The sequence below is a fragment of the Ovis canadensis genome, chromosome 24, assembly GCF_042477335.2.
Source record: "Ovis canadensis isolate MfBH-ARS-UI-01 breed Bighorn chromosome 24, ARS-UI_OviCan_v2, whole genome shotgun sequence".
NCBI classification, from domain to species: domain Eukaryota; kingdom Metazoa; phylum Chordata; class Mammalia; order Artiodactyla; family Bovidae; genus Ovis; species Ovis canadensis.
The window spans coordinates 28,967,210-28,986,787 of NC_091268.1; the positions used below are offsets into that span (position 1 = coordinate 28,967,210).

At 41.3% G+C, this 19,578-nt stretch overlaps 1 protein-coding gene across 1 annotated transcript in view; it reads right to left on the bottom strand.

Annotated features, from left to right (window-relative positions):
- PDXDC1 (pyridoxal dependent decarboxylase domain containing 1) overlaps nucleotides 1–19,578 on the bottom strand; it is a 55,044-nt gene that overhangs the window by 12,676 nt on the left and 22,790 nt on the right. The window contains exons 5-13 of the mRNA XM_069570182.1: nucleotides 19,129–19,275; nucleotides 17,535–17,724; nucleotides 15,102–15,170; nucleotides 13,447–13,525; nucleotides 8,899–8,983; nucleotides 7,780–7,828; nucleotides 7,536–7,637; nucleotides 6,549–6,674; nucleotides 3,342–3,392 (exon numbers count right to left, since the gene is read on the bottom strand). Coding sequence (XP_069426283.1) covers nucleotides 3,342–3,392; nucleotides 6,549–6,674; nucleotides 7,536–7,637; nucleotides 7,780–7,828; nucleotides 8,899–8,983; nucleotides 13,447–13,525; nucleotides 15,102–15,170; nucleotides 17,535–17,724; nucleotides 19,129–19,275 — 898 coding nt within the window. The remainder of the gene's footprint in view (nucleotides 1–3,341; nucleotides 3,393–6,548; nucleotides 6,675–7,535; nucleotides 7,638–7,779; nucleotides 7,829–8,898; nucleotides 8,984–13,446; nucleotides 13,526–15,101; nucleotides 15,171–17,534; nucleotides 17,725–19,128; nucleotides 19,276–19,578) is intronic.

Below are 19,578 nucleotides of genomic sequence, written 5' to 3' on the forward strand. Positions count from 1 at the left end.
AGCATTGTTAGGCTCACAGAAAAGGTGAATCCAGAAAGAAGAGAAAACAGAAAGAATACTGTAAGCTGAGCTGCAGGGTCTGGGGGAGGGGAGCACACATGGGGCCTGGAACTTTGCATTAACATCTAAGGTTGTGGGTTTTTAAGCCCATGTGAGGGGTAGTGCTTAGCTTACATAAAGCCAGGACCCTTGAAAAATGGTCTTTACGAAAAGAGAGAAAAACTTCACCCACTGATCAGTAAGAAAGCTTCACTCTACCTAAGGCTCTGCAGAGAGAGACAAATTCTTTCATGAGAAGAAAACATCAGCTGTGTTCTGCACCTGTGTGTGACGTCCTCTGTGGGACTCCTAAAGCTGGGAAACCAACACAAATAAATGGACCCTGGCAAGTCATACAAGAGAAAAAAATCTCACTTATAACAGAAAAATTATGTAACACAGGAAGCAAGAGTCAGCAGACACAACTGAGAGGACGATTTGTGGCCCCCAAAACTGAGACTGAAACAACCTCGGAAACACATGGCGATCACTGTGTTTAAACAGACAGACAAAGGACCAGAAATCCTTGCTTTAAAAAGATGATTATAAAACAGAATAACTTGAAAAAGAACTGAAGAGAATATCGCAGAATGAAAGAGGTTGCTGGAAGTAAAAAGCTCAGTGAATGGGTTAAACAGCAGATGAGATGCTGCTCCAGAACAAATGACTGAACTCAAAGAAGGATCTGGAGGGAGGCTCTAGAGGGCAGCAGAAAGAGATGGAGGCGTCCAAGAAAGTGATGGAGGGTGGAACGACAGGTTCAGTATGCAGCTCGCTGGTGTTCTTGAAGGGATGACATATCTGAAAAAATTAACTTTACAGGATTAACAAAAGAAAAGAAGAATCCTCATGTTAAATCAGCACAAGTCCCCCCAAAAAATCCTCACTTAGATGCACCATGGTCAAAGTGGCAGAACAACAAGGACATAAATGTGAAGCCATGCTCACTGTCCCAAGGAGGCATTTCGGAGTTCTCGGGTGTAATGGTGACAGTGTTAGAGCTTCCCCTCACAGGCCGACTTTAGAATCCACTCGAAGTGCTTGGTAAGAGTCCAGTAAAACAGCAGCCTTATCAGAACGCAGTTGCCGAGGAGACTGAACTGGCACCCTGCAAAAGCAGGTCGCGGGTGCCACCCCGGGCCCTGGCACTGGAGGTGCTGAGCTGCGGAAGTGGGTCCTTGTTTCTGCAATGGGAGAGGCTCCTGAAGGGCCCTCCAGATGGGAAGGAAGAAGGTCACAGGCACTGGGAGAAGGGAGTGGCTATGCAGCAGGGAAGCTTTTCTGAGATACCCTGGGGTCAAGTCCTGGCTTTGCCACATACTAGTTCTGGGACTCTGGACACACAGCTCACCTGAGCCACAGAAACAGAGACGCTGCCACTCGACCCCAGAGGCTTACTGTGAGGGTTCACAAGTCAGTACCTATGAAAGCACCAGACAAAGGCTGGAGCAAGGAGCAAAAGGTAATCGATAATCACCTCCACTTTATGGTGCCTGACGGCCTCCATTCTGCCTTCCCACACATTAGCTGATGCGCCCCTCCCGACGAGCCACCGAGGCAGACGGATCCATTCTCCTCTAACTACCCTGAGACAGAGGGTCCACTGGCAGAGGACAAGGCTTTGAGAGTGCCTCCCAGTTCTACGCTGCCTCAGCACTTCCTTATCCTGTCTGTGCCTTAGCTTCCTCCTCACTTAAAAAAAGGGAATAACCACTGTGTCCAACTCATTCACACTTGAACACCTATTGTATGCCAGGTACCACACTGGGTGTAGGATATAAAGTCATGAACAGACAAGAGTCTTTGCCTTTACAAGGCTTCTCCAGACAAAAACAGACAAGGAACAAATACAGCCCACAATTTCAGGCAGTAACAATGATGGAGGAAAAAACCCAGAGCACAGAGAGTGATGGAGGCTGGCGGGTGTTACTCTGGTGGGGTGGGGGCTCAGGGAAAGCCTCTCTGAAGAGGTGATATGTGGGAACTAAGATCTGAAGGATAAGAAGCTGGTAATGAGAAGAATTAAGGGGAACAGTGTTTCTAGGTATGGGGAACAGCATATACAAAGGAGATGTGTGATGGTTAAATGAAACAGGCATGGAAGGGGGACTTAGTATCACGCGTGCTACCCAGCAAGCATGTCACGAATAGCAGCTGCAGTGGCAATGGTGACGATGATGATGGTGGGTTACTGACAGGAAGATGATGATGGCGGCGTGGATGGATTACTGCCAGGCCACAGTGCCTCATGGTGTTTACCAGTGACTGTCCCCCCTATTGATTGAGTAAAGCAGCCATTGGAAGGAGGGAAGGAGCAGGGTTATGCCTGGGCTGTATGTGGTCTTACAAAGAAGTCCAAACCAGCTGGCGATTAGTGAGCAACATCAGCTCCTCTTGGTTTGCAGGAGAATGAGGACGGAGGAGTGAGGAGGAGCCCAAGAGGGCTCAGCAAAGCAGCGACAGGAAATACACAGGCCCAGCACTGCCTGCACCCCACCAGCATGCTCATTCCAGTCCATAATTTAGTCTCTCTGTTTGCAATCAAGAGTGTCCAACCAACATACCTTCACCGACAGCTGAGCTCACCAACAGAATGAGTCAGCGTCACCGGGGCCCTGTGGCACGGCTGAAATCGGAACCCAAGTCTCCTGACTTACATTGATCCTCTGCTTCTCCGGTGGGGCCACTGTCCCCTTCCAAGCTAGGAGTGGAGTCACCTCAGGTCAAGTGAGTAGCTCCCAGCTCCTACTCAGAAGGCGGTTAAGGGAAGCAGCCCCTGATCAGGCACTTAAACCGAACCATGTACTGAAGTGGACACAAACTGCACTCACTTGAACCGCAAATAAACTCAAATGTTAGTTTTAAAGTTAACTATATCCTGTAGAATTGTCAAAGAAACACCCCTTCATGCAAATGCTCTCTGGGATCAGAGGGCTTCACAAAGAGTGGCCCAAAGCACTCTGAGAGACAAAACAATTTTCCACTTGAGGAAGATGGGTGTTCTAAAAATCCCTGGAAAGGTGAAATCAATGGTGCTTATTACATCTTTGTGCAATTTTAGAATAAAAACTGAATGGATTATGTGAAAAGCACTGTAGGTGTTCAAACAGTGTATGGGGCAAATTTCTAGGCCTTCTGCTAACTGCAGAATTAGGTCATCAGGACATGTATGACTTTCCCAAAGAATGGTGGTTGACTGGAGCTGCTGCAATTCCAGGACATGCACCAAATCTGGAGAAAACCATGCTAAGTCGCTGAAGGTAAAAGTTACTGACTGTAAGAGACCAGATTATATACTGTACCAAGATTTTGATGTGGTTCACTTTCTTCAAGCTTTCTTGCAATCGTTGACTCTGCAAATGACAAAAGAACAGTTTCATGTAATTTCATATTAAGAAGTAGTTTTCCTAAGGGTCTTTGCAAGTCTGCAAACAAGGATCTTGGGCAGATAAAGCCATCTGCGACTTGATTTCTAAATTTGGCTGCCAATTTTTGCATGTCAACATCTGCAAATATTCCCCAATATGCCAGTTACAATTACATTTAGTGATTCCAGAAAAGCTTTTTCTAATTAGATATATGTGAATTTGTCATGTTAGCAATATAGAGGTCTTTCATTCATTCAAAAAATACTGAGTGCAAGGCAACAAAAACAAAATTAAACAAGCAGACTACATCAGACTAAAAAGCTTCTGCACAGAAAGGAAGCCATCAACAAATGAAAAGGCAACCCATGGCACGGGAGAAAATATTTGCAAATCATTTACTTAATAAGGTGTTAAAATCCAAAGTATATGAAGAACTCATACAACTCAGTAGCAAAAACCCAAACAATCCCAATTAAAAAATGGACAGAAGATCTGAATAGACATTTTCCCAGACAACAGGCACATGGAAAGATAAAGATGCTCAACATTGTGAAATGCAAATCAAAACCACAATGCGATGTCGCTGCACACCTGGGAGAATGGCTGTCATCAAAACAACAAGAAATGACAAGTGTTCACAAGAATGCGGAGAAAAAGGAACCCTTGTGCACCCTTGGTTGGAATGTAAATTGGTGCAGCCACTGTGGAAAACATATGGAGCTTCCGCAAAAAATGAAAAATAGAACCACCATATGATCCAGCAATTCCACCTGGGTTATCTGCACTGAAGAACAGGAAAATACTAATTTGTCGAGGTATGCTCACTTCAGAATTATTTACAATAGCCAAGATACGTAAACAACCTAAGCGTCCATCAAAGGAGGAATGAGTTAAGACGTTAGCGCATATAATAATACACACACGCACACAATGGGAAATAATCGGCCATAAAAAAAGAACAAAAGCTTGTCATTTGCAACAACATGGGTGGGCCTGAGGGCTTCCCAGCTGGTGCTAGGGATAAAGGACCCACCTGCTAATGCAGGAGACAGAAAGACAAGCGTTCAGTCCCTGAGAGGAAAGATCCCCTGGAGGAGGCCATGGTAACCCACTGCCGCATTCTTGCCTGGAGAATTCCCTAGGACAGAGGAGCCTGAAGGGCTATAGTCCATAGGGTCACAAAGAGTCGGACACAACTGAGCATCTTAGCATGCATGCATGGGTGGGCCTGAAGGGCATTACTCCAAGTGAAATAATTCAAACAAAGACAAATACCATATGATCTCACATGTGAAATCTAACACAAAACAAAGCTGACAGTTACAGAGAAGACTGGTCTCTGCTAGAGGTGGCGGCTGGGGGAGGTCGGTGAAGGGACTCAAAAGGTAAAAAGCACAAACTTGCAATTATTAAAAAATAAGTCATGGGGAATATAGTCAATATTAATGTAGTAACTTTTTTTTTTTTTTGGCCATGCTGAGTGGCATGCAGGATCTTAGTTCCCTGACCAGGGATTGAAACTGAGGCCCCCTGCAGTGGAAGCGCAGAATCTTAACCACCAGACCGCTAGGGAAGTCCTGGAAACTAATTCTTAATATGTTATCACTGGACCTTATACTTTGGGGGAGCTGCAGAGACCAAATGAGAGCCTGCATCCATGGTGCCCCATGGTGCCGCACAGTGCTTGACACTGAGTGTAAACGCTCTGGAACTGCTTCCCAAGAGGAGAAAAAGGAAGAAAAAGAGGACACTGATTTTTGCTCAGGGAACGTGAGGCCTGGTGTGGACTACAAGGCAGGACGGGACATGGAAGACCACACCTGCTGAACCTCTGTGGGCTCTTCACATGTGCGTTTAGCAGCGTGAGTCAGCAGCAGAGGCCAGGCCTCAGGAGGGTTTGCGATCCACTGTGGTGTCTGCTGGCAGGTAGATGCCAGAGCGCAGGGACCTCAAGTGTCTGGTGGCTAATCTCATCATTATTCTCTAGTACTCTGTAAACCAAAGGGAACTGAACAGCTCTCCCTGGAGTGCCCCAACCTTCCCCAAACTAAGTTACCATGGCAACGAAGCCTTCTCCTTCCGAAGAACCAAACCTCAAGATGAGGGCCGAGAGCCCCATGAGAAAATGTTTTTAAAAATGTGCTTCTGTAAACATAATGAGCGTGAATCTTAATAATACTTAATGTAAAAATGAAACTACTTAATTTAGAATGTTTATATTTCATTAGAAACTCATGTTAAAATATCCTGTTACAACAAGGCCCCCTATTACAGTAATATGAAAATACTAATTTTTCTTAAATATAAAAATGACACAAGGATGTTCGCATTCCAGTAATATATTTAAAACAAAGATTTATTTTTTCTTGTTTTTGGCTGCACCCATGCAGCATGCAGGATCTTAGCTCCTCAACCAGGGAAAACAAAGAATTATTTTTAAAACTATCTGCATACCTTACCATATGATTAGGCCCTACTGTGAGAGCTTTACATGTACGAACTCACTAAGTCCTCATGACAATCTTTCATTACATCATCACTTCTATTTTACAGGTGGGAAATCAGAGGGATAGAAAGGTGACATCATGCTATAGACTTAGGTAGAACTCAGCTCTCAAAAACTGCATACATAAGGAATTTTTTGTTTTCTGAACTACAACATAATTATATAGCTTTCACAATTAGAACACCTCAAACAGAGAATTAGAACTGTCCCAAAAGCTTTGCAATTTGGGAGCCCATGCCAGCGGGTGTTAAAAATATCCATGCCAGCCTTACTCCCCCCAGCCATCATATTCTTTTACCCCCAAGAGTCAGTCAGTCAAGTGGAACGCTTCTCCCGGCCTCCGCATCCTCCTCCACTCCTTGGCCGTCCCCGTGACTTCTTTTCTCCCCCATGCTGACACCGACATTTATTTTAATCTGATTTCATTTGGACACAAATGCTGGGACAGCCCCAGCAGTCTCTCCCAGAACTTTGAACAAGAAACCTATATGTGCAGGGCAATTAGTCTGCTTGCTTATGAGAAGGGAAATCCAGACAATGAGGCATTGAAGGCAGGGTAAATCAGTGAAGGATTTTCCTGTCTGTTTCTGCCATGGAGGATCTGTGACTTGTGCGAACTTCAGGTTTCCACTCACCAGCTGACAGGCATGCTTGATCCTCTCCACAATCCCATCAAGTCCCAAGTACTGTAAAGACAACCACAGTGGCAGGGCACGGAGCTTGTCTGCTGGCTTATTTGATGTAAGACCGGAAACTAAAGTCTAAAAAAGTCAATATAGGTTTATTACTTAAAGCCAGTGAAGTCACATGGCAGAACTAACCACTTTCCATTGACTATGCACTTAGTTTGTGTCAGATGCTATGCAGGCACTTGGCTTGCATTATTTATTTGATCATCAAGCAACTCCACGAGCAAAGTATTCTAGGCAACTTGGCTCAGAGACCTTGCTTTTTCCAAGGGTTCGTAGCTAACATGTGGCAAAGCGGGATGAGAATCCAGACAGGTTCATCCCAGAGCAGGAGCTCTTAGCCACTCAAGAGGTAGCCCCTTCCAAGGCTGTTCTGAGCATCCTCAAATACTTGGCCAGAAACACATGAGCAAGGCTTAACTGTTTAAGAATCACTGAAAACTTACTCTGCAGTTGCCTATCACTAAGTGGTTCACTAACAAGAACCATCACTACGCTTTTAAGAATTACATCATTTTGTAACTTTTTAGACAATGTGGAAGATCAAGAGGCTTAAAATAATCTTAATTATTAATTCCACTGTGGGAATCCAGTCTAAGGAGTAATTTGAAACACGAGTGATACTCATTATTTCAGTAACAAAAACGTGAAAACAGCCTAAAAGTTCACAAATGGAGGATGACTGTGGTACTTAAATGATGGAATATTATACAGTGATAAAAGTTTTTCATACACATGGGGAAGTATGGGGAGAATAAATAGAAAAAAATATATATGGCATAGTTTTCCTTATGTAAAAAAAATATTTTTTTAATGAAAAATCACAGATGTAGCATTAAGGAAAAGGTGTACTTTTTCCTTTTTCTGTATTTTGCCCCCAGACTCAATGATTACTAGCCACTCCCTCCTCCCTCCCAGTGAGAGGAAGTTTACCAAGGCAGGATCGTCATGCTTATAGAGGGTCACGGCCGGAACAGCTGGCAAACCCAGCCACGGGCCCGGAGTCAGCGTCATGCTGTCACATTTGGTTGCAGCCTACCACAGACAGAACAACTTCCTGTTAGACTATCAGGATCCAGTCAACCCAGCACCCTCTTCCATTCATAAAAACCATCAGGGATTAAGTGATTTTAAATTCCTTCTTAAAAACACAGTATCCAGTAAATCAACAACATACCAGCACTGAAGAGGAGACATAACCTAGAGCCAAGGTTGCCAGATTCACACTGGAAGAAAAAACACAGACCTGAGAACTAGTTATTTACTGCTGCTTATTTGCTAAGTATGTACTCACCCCCGCAAAAAGAAAAACAAAACGGCTGTGCTGTTCCCCGCTGACGTTTACATGTCTTTCAGCTGTGTTGGTAGCATTTGCAACAGCAACATAAAGTGTGGTACATATATTATACAAATTTCAGGAAAACCTGGAAAATGCATTTTAATTAAAATGTTTCGGGGGATGGCTTCTACTTATCTAGTGTAATAAGTGTCATACTTTATCTTGGTAAGTATTATATCCAAGTCATCACGCTTCCCAGAGGGACAATATTAAGACGCAACACACCATGTACGTATGACGTGCTGGAAATGGACCCCGAGGGCTGCCCCACATCCTCCTCGCCTTTTGTCTTTGCAGCACTCCAGCGGCCTTCTGGGAATCCACCCCCACCTCCTCTGTGAGATCTCAGCCTCAAAATCACCTGAACTATCAGAGAATTACATTTCCCTGGCCACAGTGACTGGCTCAGCATGCGACTCCTGGCAGGATCTCTGACCCTCTGGACACAAAGCTGGAAAGGCGGCTGGAGTTGCTGCAGCCACTCTGCACCAGAACAGGAAAGGCTATCTACCTCTAGCCGGAGCCACCACAGAGGACGTTCAGCCAAGTGACTTGGTGACGTGGTGCCTACTGCCGATCCTAACACTGGCCTGAGTTACGGGAGCCAATAAGATCTCTTTATTATCTTTTTTTTTTTTTTATCTCTTTATTATCTGCAACCCAGAGAGTCCTTGGGCTTCCCTGGTGGCTCAGCTGGTAAAGAATCTGCCTGCAAGGTGGGAGACCTGCGTTCAATCTCTGGGTTGGGAAGATCCCCCGAGAAGGGAACGGCCATCCACTAGAGTATTCTGGCCTGGAGAATTCCATGGGCTGTATAGACCATGGGATCACAAAGAGTACAACATGATTGAGCGACTTGCACCTTCACTATCACTTCACCAGAGTCCTTAGCGATAAATATGACGACAGAGTGAGCTCTTCCCAGGCACTCTGCAGGCCCACTCTGGACCCACTCACCCCTCCACGTGGAGCCATATGCCGTATTGCTCACAGAGCTCTTTCAAACGCCCAATCTTATCTGTGTGCCCCACTGCTGCAGTTCCTAGGATAAAACACACAAGAAAGGACACAAATTTTTCTGAGTCTTTACAGCATGACAAAAGCTTCTATATACATTATCTCCCTTTGAGAGAAGTAATATATCTGTTGAGATTTTCCTTGTAAACTGGCTTAAAATCAACCACTGCAAGCTGATTATTCAAGGATTATTCAAGTTTTAAAAAATAAAAAATCAAGCTCGCTGTCAATTTAAATCCTCTCTCTATATATCTGTATACACTAATTTTCTATGTACTTGATCTGTTGTTTCAGAATATATTCAAGTTTCCCACCAAGAGTGTGGGTTTATCCATTTATACCAGTATTCTGTCAACTTTTCCTTTATGTATTTCAGTTATATTCATAAGCATTCATACATCTCTGAGTAGATGCCATGAATTATTACTATGAAGTCTATTTTATCTCACAGCAACCCTGCTATAGTACTTTTGTTCTCTCAGCATTTGCCCAAGATGTGTGTGTGTGCTCAGTCATGTCTGATTCTTTGTGACCCAAAGGACTGTAGCCTGCTAGGCTCCTCTCTGTTCACAGGATTCTCCAGGCAAGAATCCTGGAGTGGGTTGCCATTTCCTCTTCCAGGGCATCTTCCCAACTCAGGGACTAAACACTCATCTCTTGTGTCTCCTGCACTGGCTGGCAGATTCTTTACCACTACACCAGCTGGAAAGCCCTCACCCGAGATATCCCTTACTTTTCGTCACTTTCTGGGTTATTTTTATTTAGATGTGTCCTTTATAAAAAAATAGAGGGAGACCTCGGTTTGATCCCTAGGTTGGGAAGATCCTCTGGAGAAGGGAATGGCAACCCACTCCAGTATTCTTGCCTGGAGAATTTCATGGACAGAGGAGCCTGGCAGGCTACAGTCCATGGGGTCGCAAAGAGTTGGACACGACTGAGGAACTTTCACTTTCTATAAAAAATAATATAATTTTTTTAACCCAATATGAGGGGTTCTTTGTTTAAATTTAGAAAGCATTCTGAAGTCAGCTTAAACACATTACACACGTTGACCCAACCCCTTGGTGACATTTACATGGCAGGCTTTGCTGGGAAGACCCTCTTTACAGAACACGAATAAAATGAAGTGTCGGCATGCTCCCAATTGTCCTAAATTTCCAGTTAGCAGAAGCCACCTAGTAAGATTTCAGATCTTCACCAACTGATTCAATGAACACAACTAAGACAAGTGCTTCTCTTGCAGAGGCTATGCCAGGGAAAAGGCTGAAAACTCCACCCCCCAAACCCAAACCCATCTCAAATTTAAAAAAAACAAAATCTTAAATGACACATTAAGTTTAGCTAGAACAAAATCAAAGGCCAAGACATGGGTTGGGTCACATGAGCCATCAAAACATAAAGCACAATGCTGTGTTTAAGCAACTGGAGGCCACATTCACATTCTCTTCATCTTGTGGCAGTGTCAGCTGTCTGAGCACTGGGACGTGGGGTCTGGGGAACGCAATGTGGTCACACTGGTAAGTCACGCAACCAACCGCGTGTAAACTGACGCCCCTCCCATTTGTTAAGTGATTGATAGTACATTGGTTCTGTTTCTATTTAAATATATATACACTAAATCCGGCAGAAGAGACAGTTTTTCTGGTGGCAACAAGGTGGATGGATGCTTTTTCTGTTTATTATTGTTTTTTCATAATTAACTTTACTGAATGAAGTATAATTTACGTACAATAAAATCCACTCATGTATGTGCGTGTGGCGTGCTGAGTTGCTTCAGTCGATTCAATGAATCTTGACAAACATATACGGCATGTAACCAGCATAGCATGACCCCCAAAGTTCCCTCATCTCCCCCTGATGTTTCACTCTTCTCTCCACTCCTCACTGGCCCCAGGCAACTGTGATCTGTTTTCTTTGCTGTCATTTTATCTTCTTAGAATTTCATTTAAAGGGATCATAGACTATGTAACTTCTTTTATGTCTGGATTTTGGCACTTAATTAGCATGCTTCTGCAATTTATCCATGTGGATATGTATATCAGTAATTATTTTCATTTACTGCTTAGTAGCCCATGACTTGTTTATCCTACAATTTACTCATTCACCAGGGGAGGGGAATCTGGGTTGTTTCCAGGCAAGAACACTGCATCTCTACAGCAGCCTAAGAGTTTCACTTATTCTGCATTCTCACTAGTGTTTGGCACTGTATTTTTTTATATTCTCTATTCTAACAGATGTATAGTAGTAGCTCATTGTGGTTTTACTTTGCATTTCTCTAATGACTAAAGATATTAAGCATTTTTTTGGTGCTTATACATTCATGTATCTCTTTGGTGAAGTGTCTACTCAAATCTCTTGTTCACTTTAAACACAGTATTATTTATATCTGTAATTCTGAATTATAAAAACTCCTTGTATGTTTTGGATAGAGTCCTTTGTCAGGAAAATGTTTTGCCAATATTTTCTCCTAGTCTGTTACTTGCCTTTCCATTTTTTTTAAAGCATGGTTTTCTGGATAGCAAAAGCTTTTTTTTTCCTTAATTAAATTGTAGTTGATTTACAATGTTGTGTTAGTTTCAGGTATTGTTGTTGTTCAGCCGCTAAGTCATGTCCGACTCTTGTGACCCTATGGACTGCAGCCCGCCAGGTTCCTCTGTCCGTGGGATTTTCCAGGCCAGAATACTGGAGTGGGTTGCCATTTCCTTCTCCAGGGGATCTTCCTGACCCAGGGATCGCACCTGTCTCCTGCTTGGCATTCTTTGCCACTCAGCTACCTGACAGCAAAGTCATTCTTTTTCAGATTCTTCCATTAAGGTTATTACAAGATATTGAATATAGTTCCCTGGGCAGCAAAGCTTTTAATTTTTGATAAAGCCCAATTTATGGTTCTGCCTCTTGTGTCCCCAGAAATCTGTCCTCAGTCAAGGTCATAAAGATCTTCTACATGTTCTTCCAGAAATTTTACTGCTTTGGCTTTTATGTTCAGGCTTACGAACTATTTACAATTAACATCTGCATGTAGAGTGAGGTAAAGATTGAAGTTCAAGTTTTCCTATATTGATATCCAATTGTTCCAAAACCACTGATGGAAAAAGACTATCCTTTTCCCTTTAAATTACCTTTGGCATCTTTGTTAAAAAAAAACCTAAGTGACCATATTTCTATAGGTGAGTCTATTTCTGAACTCTCTTTCCTTTGGTTAAGCTCACACTCTTACCTTGCAGCTGTATAGTAACTCTAAAAGTCAGACAAGGGAGGTCTTCCAATGCTGCTCTTTTTCACAATGATTTTCACTCATCTTAGACCATTTTATGTCCATATAAATTTTAGAATCAGCTTATCCATTTCTATCAGCAAGGAGATCCAACCAGCCCATCCTAAAGGAAATCAGTCCTGAATATTCATTGGAAGGACTGATGCTGAAGCTGAAACTCCAATACTTTGGCCACCTGATGTGAAGAACTGATTCATTTGAAAAGACTGATGCTGGGAAAGACTGAAGGTGGGAGGAGGAGGAGACTACAGAGGATGAGATGGTTGGATGGCATCACCAACTCAATGGACATGAGTTTGAGGAAGCTCCAGGAGTTGGTGATGGACAGGGAAGCCTGGCATACTGCAGTTCATGGAGTCGCAAAGAGTTGGACACAACTGAGTGACTGAACTGAATTGATCCATTTCTAAAAGAAATTGGAAGTCTGCTAAGATTTTGATATGGATTGAGCTGAATATATAAATTAATTTGGGAGAGATTTAACAATAATATCAAGCCATTCAACCCATGTTTATGGCACACTGTTCCATTTATTTGGGTCTTCCTGAATTTCTCTCAGCAACATTTTATAGTTTTCAGTGTATACATCTTGCATTATTTTGTTACATTTATCTATGAAGGGTTTTTTGATGCTATTATAAATGGCCTTTAAAATTCGATTTCAATTGTTCATTGCAACCTTGATAGATTTGCTTATTAGTTCCAATGGCTGTTCTTTGTGGTTACCTTAGGACTTTCTATCTTACAATCATGCCATCTATAAATAAAGACAGTTTATTTCTCCTCTCTAATCTGTCATGTAACTATTTTTGTCATGTCATGTATGTGTCATGTAATTATTTTTCTTGCCTTACTGCACTGTCCAGAGCTTCAAGTACAATGCTGAATACAATTTGGTGAGCAGAGCAGAAAGTGGTAGTTGACTTGCTATCTCAAATGGGGAGATTTAATTTAGAAAAATTCAATTTAGAAAGGAAGCACATGATGGAGTAGAAAAGCACTTACATCCTAAATGAAAAAGTATATACACACAAATAAGAACTCCCCAAACAAACCAATATTTTACTATTATAGTTCTCACCATGGTACTGATACTGTCTACCTCACATTCTTAAGACTTGATCTCTTTTAGGCTAAGTACCAATCTTCTTTTTTTTTTTCCAATCTTCTACCTTGTATGTCCAAAATGGAAGATTCAGGTTCATGACACCTACCAGCATTTGCAACAAGAAGCAAGGGCAGTTTTCCTCGCTCTATGTCATCTTTAATCAGTTTCTCCAGGAAGGCAACATCCTGGGATTGAAAGACAAACCACAAAAACATGAGACAACCAACATAAACGCTATACAAGGAAAAATGATAACTTCTGAATGAAGCAGATACTCTCAAAAATTTACCAATTCTTTTCTAGACAATTTTCCTTTTTATCCCTCTAATTACAGATGAGAAAACAAAATCATTTTACTTGAAGATTAACTAAAAAACTCAGTTAAATGAGATTAAAGTTAGAAACTACATACACAAAACCAACATTTCTCTACTTTAAAACATTTATGATTTAAAAAATTCTCTTAAACTGTCCCCCTTGTCGCCACAAAAACAGCCAAAAATGTATCTCTAATGTTATGCCAACAAAGGTCCGTCTAGTTAAAGCTATGATTTTTCCAGTAGTTGTGCATGGATGTGAGAGTTGGACCATGAAGAAAGCTGAGTGCCGAAGAATTGATGCTTTTGAACTGTGGTGTTGGAGAAGACTTTTTTTTTTGCAACTCTTTTTTTCCCCCCTCTACAACTTTTTATTTTCTTTCCTGCAGCACGTGGTTGCAGTCTTAGCTGCAGCACGTGTTTTTTTTTTTTTAGCTGCAGCATGTGGGATCTAGTTCCCTGACCAGGGATTGAACCCAGGCCACCTGCATTGGAAACATGAAGTCTTAGGCACTGGACCACCAGGGAAGTCCCCTAGAGAAGACTCTTGAGAGTCCCGTGGACTGCAAGATCAAACCAGTCCATCCTAAAGGAAATCAGTCCTGAATATTCATTGGAAGGGCTGATGCTGAAGCTGAAACTCTAATACTTTGGCCACCTGATGCAAAGAACTGACTCACTGGAAAAGACCCTGATGCTGGGAAAGACTGAAGGTGGGAGAAGGGGATGACAGAGGATGAGATGGTTGGATGGCATCACCGACTCGATGAACATGAGTTTGAGCAAGCTCCGGGAGTTGGTGATGGACAGGGAAGCCTGGTGTGCTACAGTCCACGGGATTACAAAGCGTCGGACACGACTATGACTGAGTGACTGAACTGAACTGAATGTTATTCAATGATGTATCTAAACCAAAAAACCTAACTACCTTGAAAAAGAAATGCAGAATCCTAAAACCTATCCCTTCTGCTTCTGACTTCAGTATGGAAAGCCTCATCACTTGTATGTCTGAACATAAGCAGAATCCAATCCCAAGGATTGTGATAAACAACCTTACTTTCAAAATCTGCCCATTCATAAATCCAGGTTAACAGTGATAACCATTTGAAAGAATGGTTTAGAAGGAATTTCTGATGCTTAATTGAACTCCATGTTTCTACTTAAAGCAGGTGATACAGTGATTATAAGACTCCTTAAGAGCCAGGTGCTGCTCACCTTTCTGCCAGTCAACCTGTGTGGACATTCAAACCTGGAAGCATGTATTAGGCAATGGGAAGATCTAAGCACCCCGTGAATAAGCTAATAATTATCTGGAAGCCAGCGAACAGAGCCACAGTTGAAAGGAAGATACAGTCTCAAAACACAATTCTTTCTTATTTTATAAACTTACCATCAGAGCTTACCACTGTATTTTACCATTATAAACTTTACCATCAGAGCTTACCATCTGATGCTGGGATCCAAACACAGTGTTACAGGGCACCCGACACAAGCAGGGAAAGGGCAGGCCAAGCTGTGGGGAGAAGCACGCAATTTCACAAGAAGGATCTTTGTCTCCATCCCCTTACATCCCTGAAAGACTGTGGTTCTAAGTCACAATTATTCTTTTAAAACAATCCCTTCCTTAGGAATACTTAATATAAATATGTAGATGTTAAAGTATATCTAGAGAGTCAAGCCAAAAAACTCAAGTGGTGGAGGAGGGTGGGGTGGTAAATTTCCAGGAGCTGTCTTCTAAGAGGATACAGACAATGTAAAATTTTCTAAATGAGTCAATTGAATGAGTAACTATCAACTCATCTTCTAAATGAGTACCTATTCTTCGCTGTATTTTAGAATATGCCAAAAAAAACAAAAAACTTTTCCAAATGGAGAAACAGGCTGAGCCTTTAGCATTTTGGGGGGTAATTTAGGATCTTCCCTCCAAGGATTAGTGGTAAATAACACCACCTAAAGGTATTCAAGGAACAAAATGTCCCACCCATTCTTAAAAAACAATAAATATGGAGCAACAGATGTACATATCTCAAGAGAAATGAAGTGTTATAAAGACAGTAATTGTCAAATAAATTTTATATTCTTCATTTTTAGCTTCCAAATCCTTAAGGAGATTATGTTTTAGGAATTTTTTAACATTTGAGCATATTGCTCTATATAACTAAGACTTGTAAGCCTTATAGACCAAAAATTTAATGAGCATTTTATTCACATTTTTTTCCTGTAAAGAATCTTTGCTCTAAATTATGAAAGTGAAACCCAAATAAAACACACAATAAATAATTACAGAAATTAAAAGTGAAAATGTCGTCCCATTCCCCCCACCCCTCAGACCCCCCAGTTGAGCCACAATTTGTCACTGTTGGGCTTCCCTGATGGCTCAGACAGGAAAGAATCCACCTGCAATGCAGGAGACCCAGGGTTGATCTCTGGGTTGGGATGATCCCCTGGAGAAGGGAATGGCAACCCACTCCAGGATCCTTTCCTGGAGAATCCCATGGACAGAGGAGCCTGGCAGGCTACAGTCCACAGAGTCATAGAGTTGGACACAACTGAGTGATTAACCTTACCCCTGTTAATAGGTTAGTATAGAACTTTCCAGATATTTTCTAGGCAAAACTATAATGTTTTATATATTTTTCCAGGTATTAAAAAATATGCACATTAGCATGTACATACTTTTAAAACATGAACACCTGCCACCTGCCTTTCCCACTTAACATCCTCACATATTTTTTGAAGACTTGATTGCTGTTCCAAAACAGCTTTGAGCCCGTAAGAGCCTGGCTCACAGCAAGTACCCAATAAGTAATTTCTTTCATGTTTCTACAGAGGTATTATAAAATTCCTCATTTTGTATATCCTTAAGAAGAGGGCATGATTTCATTTTGATGTGAAAACGGGTAAAAATACTCTGTATTGCCGACCTGATTTAGTCCACTTAGGTTAATATTTGTTGTTGCTGATTAGTCACCAAGTCGTGTCTAACTCTTTTTCAACCCCATGGACTATACCCCGTCAGACTCCTCTATCGATGGGATTCTCCAGGCAAGAATACTTCTCCTCCAGAGAAGAAGAGGACACAATTTCTTGCCACCAGTGACCAAGGCTCAGAAACAACTCAACTCCCAAGTCTCTCCTCTGTTTCTCCCGGGGACTTCTCCATCTTACAGAAGACAATCCCTCCAATTCTATGGGTTTTGCTTTAAAATGTTCTTGGCCAAGAGGCTTAACAGGTTCTTGACTCAAGGTAGCACCCTATTCAAGCTTTCCTAAACTCCAGAAAAGGATAATGCTCTTTGATCTAATAATTCTAGACTGGCTCTGAAAATCCATCTGAGGAATATAACCCAAAGTATAGAAAAAGCTTTATGCACAAAGATGTCCATAACAGCACTATACAAAGAAAATTTCCCTAAAATGGTCATAAAAAGCCAAAGAATAAAAACACTAACTGTCCAAAAAGAAAAAAAAAATTTTAAATACTATACACTTACTTGAAGGAATGTCATGAAGGCATTAAAAATATACTTTACTTTGAAGAACTGATAAAACATGATATGCGCCTACAACAGTAAGTGAAAAAAGCCATGTATAGCCATGTAAAAACGTACATGCCCTCTGACTAATCAAAGTCTGAAAAGAAATAAAGTAAAATGTTGACTACAGTTGCCTTTGGGCAACTAAAAAAGACATACATCTCTCTCTAAACTTATTAATACACATTTACATCTAAAAATGACAAACGCATGTAAGAAAATCATCTTCCTTTTCACTTGAAAAAAAAAAGCGGCTAAAGAAATAGGTCAACACACTTCAGAAACTTCTAGGACAGAATAAAGCATCGTTTCCTTAAACGATCACCCTTATGCCACATTACCTGATTACAGAGGTACTGGCCCAGGCCAGGCCTAGCAGCAGCACTTAGATAGATCACAGGCTTCCTGTTATATAACACGTTGAACCCATCCACTACAAAGTCTTCATAACGGGAATGGATGGCAAGCCTACAGATCTTTGCGAGCCCTTCTCTTTCTTCTTCGTGGAAATAAGCACAGCCATTTTCATACCTATTAAGAGACACTCACATGTCAGTATGTTCTTACCTCTGAGTTTATAAGTCCCAGTCTTATAACCATGGAAGTAAATCTTTTCTCAACCTAGAAACTGTCACCCAGGTCAAAGGAGATAGGAATCACCCCCGTCTCAGATGGCTGAAAACTCACGGCAGCTGGAGGTTATAAGAACAAAAGCAATGACCCTTTATCCACACTGAGCTCCTGGAAGAGTAGGAACTAAGAAAACCAGTAGGAAATAGGATGCCTCTGATATAAAAAGGCTGAAGATCATGGATTGGCTTACTTTACCAGAAAATCAGCACTGGGTAATGTAGGCATGGTTTTTTGCAGTGTCAGCCCTAAAACATCCAAAGTTAAGTAAAACTGTCAATAATGCTAGTCAGGCTAAGTTTTGCTTTCACTATTATCTGCTTGGAAACTTTTATTCTTCTCCATCTCTAAAGAGAAAGAGAGAGAATTACAATTACAGGTGTTGGATTTTTATTAGAAGAAAATTTCTCCTTTGCCACACAGGCAAACTCGTACTCTCGCCAGGCCAAGCTCCTTCCCACCATCTGAAAATGAGTCTCCCAAGTTATTAAACATTCCAACGTTAGGTAAACATTCCTTTTCCATAAAAGTAACAGTATAAATAAACACAAAATACCACTAGTCTTTATCTTCTACTGATTCCTTACTCAGCTAGAATTCCTTAATAATGACAGTATTTACCACTGTATAAAGCAAATTTCAATTTCCCAACACATACTCTTCTTCCTTATGACAGCATTTTCCTTCTACTAAAACACAGCTAATACTTTAAATAAAAATACTCGAATCCAGGGACCTCTCTGGTGGTCTAGTAGTTAAGACTGGGGGCATGGGTTCAATCCCTGCTTGAGGAGCTAAGATCCAGCATGCCACACAGCATGGCAAAAAAAAAAAAAGAGAAAAACTCCCCCAAACTTGCCTCCATTTCACTGCTACATCTTCTATCAACATGTGCCAACTAGGAATATTCTTTCTCTTTCCTTATCTTTATTTTTTTAAATCATGGGTATGATGACACATTTACAGGAGACTTAGAAAATAGAGAGCAAGATCACATATAGTTCTGCTATATACAGTGACAAAAGAGAAACTGCGGACATTGTTCAGCAGTGCAGGCTCATGTTCTCAGATCCTCCACATATTACTTCATCGGTTCATTTAATCCTCACAACAATGCCATCAAATGGATATTAAGTCTATCTCTGCTGCACAGATAGGGAGACTGAAGCACGCAGAGTGGTTGAGTAACTCTTCCGAAAGGGAAGAGGCAGATCTGACTCTAGGTAGCACAGCTCCAGAAAAGAGACTTCTCACAGTCTAGATCCAACTCATAAATGCCTTTACCAGAAACTAAAAACTTATTACCTGAAAATTCTGCAGAGCCATAAGGTAGTGTCTGAAAGTATCCTAGTAGTGAGTTTTCTCAGCTTCTCTTTATCCAGAGTTGAAATGTAAGCTCCCAGACTATGCCCCAACAAAGATATATGACCTTGTTCTCCAATATTCTGAATTCTGTTAATCAAAAATATTAGATTTTAAAAAAGGTATCAGTCTAAGCATAAATTAATAAAACTTAAGAGACACAGTATTCCACAAAAATTTGTCACATTTGAAATCCACTTAATGGCCTAGAAGGCAGAAATTGAGATAAATTTAGAAAATTCAATGTGTAATAAGGTATTCATAGCTTAGGGGGAAATTTTCTTTCTGAATTCAAGTGCTAGGAGATAAATACCCTTTTTATTGAATACCAACTAAATACACAAACTATTTTTAAATAATTTTCTCCAAGTAAGTTCTTTAAATTAAATACTA